We start from the raw sequence: 9,961 nt of genomic DNA on the forward strand, positions 1-9,961 counted from the left end.
TGTTGCAATTTCTAAGGGCTGAGTGACTGAGTCCCGAGTCCGGCCCTACACCGTAAAACATAAACTTGCCACTTGGTGATTTGAGGTCGCCACCGTCTTGCACCCGGCAAAAATTTACTCCTCCGTTCTATGACTGTACTTTGGCGTTGTTCCGCAGTCTAAAATACGTGTACCACTAACCCCGCTATTGTGTGTGTGAACGATATAGCATCGTGGAAAATGGCGTGCTAATTCACCGGCAACAACGACAGTGTTTTTGCGGAAAAACAAATCAAATAACCATTGACCAAGGATGAAAGCTGTGCATGCTTGATCAAGTATTGTGTCTTCATCCGTAAGTCACGAACAACTGCTATTGTGCCCATAATAAAACATCTCTGAATCCGACGTTCATGAGGTCCCATATTTACCCAACATTTAGTCGATAAATTTCCTCGTGATTTGTATCAAAAGTTGTTGTACACTACTTCATACTTCAACTATCATTCAGTTAAAATTTCGTTAACTTCATCTCTTTTTTACTGGATAATGATTTTTAAGAAGATTATCAATTGAAAGATGTTAACATGAATAGGTTAAAATATAAGATTGAATTTTCGGAAAATATCTTTTTTTGTACGAATCAACAAAGTTTGCATTGTATTTTATGAATATTTTTTGTTGATTTTTTCAGATTGGTCAATTTCTAACCCAAAATGTCCATACCGCCTTATCATTTGCTGGGTCCAAACCCATGGGCCCAGATGATGGCTCAGCAACAAGCTGCCCAAATGGCTGCAGCTCAAGCTGCTCATGCTCAAGCCGCTGCTCAAGCTCAAGCTGCTCATCATGCTCATATGCAAGCAATGAGTACAGGACCACCACTGCCTCAACCATCACCCTCAATGAAACAATCTGAAATTATTACAGAAGATAAATTGCAAGAGAAAGCTCAAAAATGGCAACAGCTTCAATCCAAACGATTTGCTGAAAAGCGCAAATTTGGTTTTGTTGATGCTCAAAAAGAAGATATGCCTCCAGAGCATATTAGAAAAATAATAAGAGATCATGGTGACATGAGCAGTCGTAAATATAGACATGATAAACGAGTTTATTTAGGGTTGGTAAAATTTTTTTTCATTTCCGATTAAGGTAACATTTTCTTGAAAATGAATTTTTTATTTCAGTTCTCTTAAATATATGCCTCATGCGGTGATGAAGTTACTTGAAAATATGCCCATGCCTTGGGAACAAATAAGAGATGTCAAAGTATTGTACCACATCACTGGTGCTATTACATTTGTCAATGAAATACCATGGGTCATAGAGCCTCTGTACATAGCTCAATGGGGGTAAGAATTTGTCATAATTACATGATTTTTATTGTAGTTATAGATTGTCATATTTTATTTAAATTTTAAATATAATGCCTATTGGTATTTTAGTACCATGTGGGTTATGATGAGAAGAGAAAAAAGAGATCGAAGACATTTTAAACGCATGAGATTTCCACCTTTTGATGATGAAGAACCTCCATTAGATTATGCTGACAATGTTTTAGATGTTGAACCTTTGGAAGCTATCCAAATTGAAATGGATGCAGACGAAGATTCCCCTGTAGCTGAATGGTTTTATGATCATAAACCTCTTGTAGGAACAAAGTAAGTGAAAAAAATGCTCATAAATTAAACAATAAATCTATTTCACTTTTAAAAAACTAGTTATTAATTTAATTAGTATTCTAACTACATTTCGTTTATTTTAGGTATGTAAATGGCTCCACTTATAGAAAGTGGAACTTATCTCTACCAGTTATGGCAGCTCTCTACCGTCTAGCAAATCCCTTGTTGACCGATTTAGTAGATAACAATTACTTTTATCTATTTGATCCTAAATCATTCTTCACTGCTAAAGCCTTGAATATGGCTATTCCTGGTGGACCAAAGTTTGAACCTCTAGTTAAAGATTCAAATGCTGCCGATGAAGATTGGAATGAATTTAATGATATTAACAAGATTATAATTAGGCAACCAATTAGAACTGAATACAGAATTGCTTTTCCTTATTTGTATAATAACATGCCGCATTATGTCCATCTATCATGGTAAGCCAAATTTAATGAACTATATTCATGTTGACTTGTATTTATCTATTATTTTCACACTAAGTTTTAAGATTTATGTTTAGTTACAAATAAATCTTACTAGCCGTGTGGTATAGTAAATTTGGTAGCAGTTTATCAAATCCTTTATTAAGTTTTGAAAGGAGATCGCTTACTCTACCTATAAATCTATTTTTCTTTCTTATAAAATCTATATTTTATTATTATGATACCTATTATTTATTTTTATAAAAGTGAAAAATAATTAACTTCAATTCCAGGTATCACGCTCCAAATGTTGTGTACATTAAAACAGAAGATCCAGATTTACCTGCCTTCTACTTTGATCCTCTGATCAATCCAATTTCTCATAGAAACTCGTTAAAGACAAATGAACCTGTAATTGATGATGATGAGGAGTATGTACTACCAGAAGGTGTTCAACCATTCTATCAAGAAACTCCTCTCTACACAGACAATACAGCTAATGGCATTGCTTTGCTTTGGGCTCCACGACCATTCAATACTAGATCTGATAGAACTAGAAGAGCAATCGATATTCCCTTAGTAAAGTCATGGTACAGAGAACATGCTCCACCAGGACAACCCGTGAAAGTCAGAGTTAGTTATCAAAAATTACTGAAATATTTTGTTTTGAATGCCTTGAAACACAGGCACCCTAAACCTCAAAAGAAAAGATATCTATTCCGTTCATTCAAATCAACGAAATTCTTCCAAACAACTATGATTGATTGGGTAGAAGCTGGTTTACAAGTATGCCGTCAAGGATATAATATGTTGAATTTATTGATACACCGAAAGAATCTGAACTACCTTCATCTGGATTACAATTTCAACTTAAAACCTAGCAAGACACTAACCACCAAGGAAAGAAAAAAATCTCGTTTCGGAAACGCCTTCCATCTTTGCCGCGAAATTCTTCGGCTGACTAAGTTGATTATTGATTCACATGTTCAATACCGCTTGAATAATGTTGATGCTTTCCAACTAGCTGATGGTCTTCAATATATCTTTGCTCATGTTGGTCAGTTAACTGGAATGTATCGTTATAAATACAAGTTGATGAGACAGATAAGAATGTGCAAAGATTTGAAGCATTTAATTTACTATCGATTCAATACTGGTCCAGTTGGAAAAGGACCAGGCTGCGGATTTTGGGCACCTGGTTGGCGTGTGTGGCTTTTCTTCATGCGTGGAATCACACCTCTATTAGAAAGATGGCTTGGGAATTTATTGTCGAGACAATTTGAAGGACGACACTCTAAAGGTGTTGCAAAAACTGTGACTAAACAAAGAGTAGAGTCTCACTTTGATCTAGAGCTTAGAGCATCTGTTATGCACGATATTGTAGACATGATGCCAGAAGGTATCAAACAGAATAAAGCCAGAACAATCTTGCAGCATTTGAGTGAAGCCTGGAGATGTTGGAAAGCAAACATTCCGTGGAAGGTTCCAGGATTGCCCATTCCTATTGAAAATATGATTCTTAGATACGTCAAAATGAAAGCTGATTGGTGGACAAATACTGCGCATTACAATCGCGAGCGTATTCGTAGAGGAGCTACAGTTGACAAAACCGTATGTAAAAAAAATTTGGGACGCCTCACTCGACTCTACTTGAAAGCTGAGCAAGAACGTCAACATAACTATCTGAAGGATGGGCCATATATTTCGCCTGAAGAAGCCGTTGCAATTTACACTACTACCGTTCATTGGCTTGAATCAAGAAGATTCGCTCCAATTCCTTTCCCACCACTTTCTTATAAACATGACACCAAATTACTTATATTAGCCCTTGAAAGATTGAAAGAAGCTTACAGCGTTAAATCAAGATTGAATCAGAGCCAAAGAGAAGAGCTCGGATTAATTGAACAAGCCTATGATAATCCTCATGAAGCATTATCCAGGATCAAGCGTCATTTGCTTACTCAAAGAGCATTTAAAGAAGTTGGTATTGAATTCATGGATCTGTACAGCCATTTGATACCGGTTTATGATGTAGAACCTTTAGAAAAAATCACAGATGCATATCTAGATCAATACTTGTGGTACGAAGCCGATAAGCGTCGTCTTTTCCCACCATGGGTTAAGCCCGCTGATGCCGAACCTCCTCCATTACTTGTCTACAAGTGGTGCCAAGGTATAAATAACCTTCAGGATGTTTGGGATGTTAGCGAAGGTGAATGCAATGTTCTGCTGGAATCGAAGTTTGAGAAACTGTACGAAAAGATTGACTTAACCTTACTCAATCGATTATTGCGTCTCATTGTTGATCATAATATTGCTGATTACATGACAGCCAAAAACAACGTTGTCATAAATTACAAAGACATGAATCACACCAACAGTTATGGCATCATAAGGGGTCTTCAATTTGCTTCGTTTATTGCACAATACTATGGCCTCGTATTGGATTTGTTGGTCCTTGGTCTGCAAAGGGCTAGTGAAATGGCTGGTCCACCACAGATGCCCAATGAATTCCTTACATTCCAGGACGTCGCTTCCGAAGTTGCCCATCCAATCCGCTTGTACTGTCGTTACGTCGATAGAATTCATCTTTTCTTGCGCTTCAGTGCCGATGAAGCGCGTGATTTGATTCAGCGATATTTAACAGAACATCCAGATCCTAACAATGAAAATATAGTTGGCTACAACAATAAGAAATGTTGGCCACGTGATGCGCGTATGCGTCTGATGAAACACGATGTTAATCTTGGCCGTGCTGTCTTTTGGGATATCAAAAACCGTTTGCCTCGTTCAGCAACTACTGTTCAATGGGAAAACAGTTTTGTCAGTGTTTACAGCAAAGACAATCCAAATTTGCTATTTAATATGAGTGGCTTTGAATGCCGTATATTGCCTAAATGTCGAATGACGCATGAAGAATTTACGCACAGAGATGGTGTTTGGAATCTTCAGAATGAAGTAACCAAAGAACGTACGGCACAATGCTTTTTAAGAGTCGATGATGAGAGTTTACAAAGATTCCACAATCGTGTCCGACAAATTCTCATGGCATCAGGCTCAACTACTTTCACAAAAATTGTCAACAAATGGAACACTGCATTGATTGGTCTTATGACCTATTTCCGTGAAGCAGTTGTCAATACACAAGAATTGCTCGATTTATTAGTTAAATGTGAGAACAAAATACAAACTCGTATCAAAATTGGTCTTAATTCAAAAATGCCTTCGAGATTTCCACCCGTTGTATTTTATACACCGAAAGAATTGGGAGGCTTAGGAATGTTGTCTATGGGTCATGTACTTATTCCACAATCAGATCTTCGGTGGTCTAAACAGACTGAAGTGGGTATTACTCATTTCCGTTCGGGTATGAGCCACGACGAAGATCAGCTCATTCCAAATTTGTACAGATATATTCAACCCTGGGAATCTGAATTCATTGATTCACAAAGAGTGTGGGCAGAATACGCATTAAAACGTCAAGAAGCTAATGCACAAAATCGTCGTTTAACTCTTGAAGATCTCGAGGACAGTTGGGATCGTGGTATCCCTCGTATTAATACTTTGTTCCAAAAAGACAGACACACTCTTGCGTATGACAAGGGTTGGAGGATACGTACAGAATTTAAACAATATCAGGTTTTGAAGCAAAATCCGTTCTGGTGGACTCATCAACGTCACGACGGCAAATTGTGGAATTTAAATAACTATAGAACAGATATGATTCAAGCTTTGGGTGGTGTTGAAGGAATCTTGGAACACACTCTTTTCAAAGGAACATACTTCCCTACATGGGAAGGTCTGTTCTGGGAAAAAGCATCAGGCTTTGAAGAATCAATGAAGTACAAAAAATTGACTAACGCTCAACGATCTGGTTTGAATCAAATTCCTAATCGTCGTTTTACCTTGTGGTGGTCGCCCACTATTAACAGAGCCAATGTATATGTTGGTTTCCAAGTACAACTAGATTTGACAGGAATTTTCATGCACGGAAAGATTCCAACTTTAAAAATTTCTCTTATTCAAATTTTCCGTGCTCACTTGTGGCAAAAAGTCCACGAGTCCATCGTTATGGATCTTTGTCAAGTTTTTGATCAAGAACTTGATGCTCTAGAAATTGAAACAGTACAAAAAGAAACCATACATCCACGTAAATCTTACAAAATGAACTCTTCATGTGCCGATATTTTACTGTTCTCTGCATACAAGTGGAACGTCTCAAGACCATCGCTTTTGGCTGACTCTAAAGACGTGATGGACAATACTACGACGCAAAAATACTGGATTGACGTTCAGTTACGTTGGGGTGATTATGATTCTCACGACATAGAACGTTATGCCCGAGCCAAATTTTTAGATTACACTACTGACAACATGTCAATATATCCATCTCCAACCGGTTTATTGATTGCTATTGACTTGGCCTACAACTTACACAGTGCATATGGTAACTGGTTCCCTGGTTGCAAGCCTTTAATTCAACAGGCCATGGCTAAAATTATGAAAGCTAATCCTGCTCTGTATGTGTTGAGAGAACGTATAAGGAAAGCATTGCAGTTGTACTCGTCCGAGCCCACTGAGCCCTACCTATCGTCGCAAAATTACGGAGAGCTGTTCTGTAACCAAATTATTTGGTTCGTCGACGATACCAACGTTTATCGTGTTACTATTCACAAAACGTTTGAAGGAAACTTGACGACGAAGCCCATCAACGGCGCAATTTTCATTTTCAATCCCAGAACCGGACAACTGTTTCTCAAGATTATTCATACTTCGGTATGGGCAGGTCAGAAACGTCTGGGTCAATTAGCTAAGTGGAAGACTGCAGAAGAAGTTGCTGCTCTTATTCGTTCACTGCCTGTTGAAGAACAACCTAAGCAAATTATCGTTACTCGTAAGGGAATGTTGGACCCGCTGGAAGTGCATTTACTTGACTTCCCAAATATTGTTATTAAAGGTTCCGAGTTACAATTACCATTCCAAGCTTGTCTCAAAGTTGAGAAGTTCGGTGATCTCATTTTGAAAGCAACTGAACCACAAATGGTATTATTCAATCTATACGATGATTGGCTCAAAACAATTTCATCTTATACTGCATTCTCTCGTTTAATTTTAATTCTCCGTGCTCTGCACGTGAATACTGAAAGAACCAAAGTGGTTCTTAAACCAGATAAAACAACTATCACTGAACCTCATCACATATGGCCATCACTTACTGATGACGAATGGGTCAAGGTTGAAGTACAATTGAAGGATCTAATTCTTGCCGATTATGGTAAGAAGAACAACGTCAACGTTGCTTCTTTAACACAGTCCGAAATTCGAGACATTATTCTTGGTATGGAAATTAGTGCACCATCGGCTCAAAGACAACAAATTGCTGAAATTGAGAAGCAGACTAAAGAACAATCTCAACTCACTGCTACTACAACCAGAACAGTCAACAAACACGGTGATGAAATTATTACCGCAACAACATCCAACTACGAAACACAATCCTTCAGTTCCAAAACTGAATGGCGTATTCGAGCCATTTCAGCTACTAATTTGCATTTGCGAACAAATCATATTTACGTCAGTTCTGATGATATCAAGGAAACTGGTTACACGTACATTTTACCGAAAAACGTTCTAAAGAAATTCGTGACTATCTCCGATTTGCGTGCTCAAATCGCCGGATATTTATATGGTGTCAGTCCACCTGACAATCCTCAAGTAAAAGAAATTAGATGCATTGTCATGCCTCCTCAATGGGGAACCCATCAAACTGTGCATCTCCCCAGTACGTTACCTGGTCATCAGTATCTCAAAGAAATGGAACCTTTGGGGTGGATTCACACTCAACCTAATGAATTGCCTCAGTTGTCACCACAGGATATTACAACACACGCTAAAGTGATGGCAGAAAATCCAGCTTGGGATGGTGAAAAGACAATAGTGATAACTTGCAGTTTCACTCCTGGTTCCTGTTCTCTAACAGCTTATAAGCTGACTCCAAGGTTTGTTAATTACAAAATTATTTTATATAAAATCATATCGATATCCATTATTTAAACTAATTAAATATTAATATTTTAGCGGATTTGAATGGGGTAAACAAAACACCGACAAAGGAAATAATCCAAAAGGTTACCTTCCAAGTCATTACGAAAAGGTTCAAATGTTACTATCTGATAGATTCCTTGGATTCTTCATGGTACCGAATCAAGGGTCATGGAATTATAACTTTATGGGTAAGTGTCTTTTTTTATATTCTTTAATATGTAAATTCAAACCTATATTGTAAAAATCAATTGAGTTCTTAATCATTTTTTAAAAGCGGTAAATTGAATGCTCTTCGCGTTGAAATATTACGATAATATGATATAATATTAAAAATAAAAATTCTATGTTTTTTCTTTCTTTTTTAGGTGTGAGACACGATCCAAATATGAAGTATGAACTTCAATTGATGAACCCGAAAGAATTTTACCATGAAGTACACAGACCCGCCCACTTCCTTAACTTTGCAAGTCTGGAAGATGGTGATGGTGTTGGAGCAGATCGTGAAGATATGTACGCTTAAATAAATATCTTAGCATATTTAAGCACTTTGTAAATATTTGATTATAATCATTTTCAATCTTTAATTCATCATTAAAGACGAAATATTTTAATTCATCATGTAAAAAAAAGACAAAAATGTATACAGTTAAAAAGGATCATTTGAGTATCACAACTTACTTTTTCATTTTTAATCATAATACTTGAAATTTGCCTTTTACTCTACATTTATTCAATTGTACTACAAAAAGTGATTAAAAATTTAATTAACTGAACAACAAATTTGGAGTTATAATTGACTAATATACGTAATAGAAATTACAATAACACACGCACACATCCTTCCTAGTTCAAAACCTTTCTTACCTCGATCAATTGTATGTTCTGAAAATTTACATGCGTCGTACTTTAATTTACTTATTATCTTTTCAACTTTTTTAACACGCATGCTACAAATAAGCACCTGTATATTTTAAGTACAATTATTATCTTTTCCACTATTTTAACACGCATATTACAAATAAACACCTGTATATTTTATGTACAATATATATCGAGGTGTATACTTCAGACAAATCAACCGATTTCTAGTCAAACCTTTTACAGTTGAAAGAGATGTTCTTTTGAATAGTTCAGCTGGACATGCAAAGAAAGTATCATAGTACATAAGTAACTACATGGCTTTTTAATTAAAATAATCAGTTTATCAAACAATTGCGAGAAAAAAGATAAGCATTGGGTTTTTTTTTAAACGTTTCGAAGTTGATGCTTTGAATTAAAGTCATGAATAATTCCAAGGGCGTTTCGTTGCGATAATTTTTTAGATCTTTTCACTTTCTTGGTAATTGACTACATTGTATAATTGAGCTAAGTGTTGTACTCTAATGAACTGGCTCTACATTTCTTATTTTTTACAAAACACAAAATTTTCATTATAATCAAAACGAGCAAGTAGATTTCATTTTCAATCTCATTGATTAGAATTACATTTTACATTACATTTTATTTGAATACACATCAATGCTCAAAGTATAATTATGATAACTATTATAACATATAATTATTGTTATTTCGTGTATTCAATTTAACAGAATTATTCATCAGAGTTATGAATTAGTACTTTAAATGATTAGAGCTTTTATAATCGTAATAGTAGTTTTTTTACGATTGATCTATTATTCAAATTTTTGGAAATTTTTCTTTTTTTAAATTATTTACATAGTTTGTTTTAAATATATTTAATTTTAGTGTAAATTTTAAACCCTTTTTATTTTCCATGCATAATTTACAAAAATTAGATACTAGTGCATTATCCATGACTAATTTTTGAGTAGATTTGAAAAAAGTTTA

General features: G+C 35.7%; 1 protein-coding gene across 2 annotated transcripts; it reads left to right on the forward strand.

Moving 5' to 3' along the window:
* The first annotated feature begins 185 nt into the window (after positions 1 to 185).
* LOC106654815 (pre-mRNA-processing-splicing factor 8) lies at positions 186 to 8,893 on the forward strand. Of its 2 annotated transcripts, none has more exons than XM_014374847.2 (8): positions 186 to 334; positions 674 to 1,099; positions 1,167 to 1,331; positions 1,425 to 1,640; positions 1,745 to 2,083; positions 2,362 to 8,067; positions 8,147 to 8,301; positions 8,479 to 8,893. In XM_014374847.2, the coding sequence occupies exons 2-8, from the start codon at positions 696 to 698 to the stop codon at positions 8,631 to 8,633; spliced, it is 7,140 nt and encodes a 2,379-aa protein (XP_014230333.1). In that variant the 5' UTR covers positions 186 to 334; positions 674 to 695; the 3' UTR covers positions 8,634 to 8,893. The 2 variants fall into 2 exon arrangements, with proteins under 2 accessions (XP_014230333.1, XP_023319244.1); XM_023463476.1 differs by lacking the exon at positions 186 to 334 and adding an exon at positions 556 to 574.
* The last annotated feature ends 1,068 nt before the right edge of the window (positions 8,894 to 9,961 follow it).

Source organism: Trichogramma pretiosum, unplaced genomic scaffold, assembly GCF_000599845.2.
Source record: "Trichogramma pretiosum strain Unisexual culture from Peru unplaced genomic scaffold, Tpre_2.0 scaffold63, whole genome shotgun sequence".
NCBI lineage: Eukaryota > Metazoa > Arthropoda > Insecta > Hymenoptera > Trichogrammatidae > Trichogramma > Trichogramma pretiosum.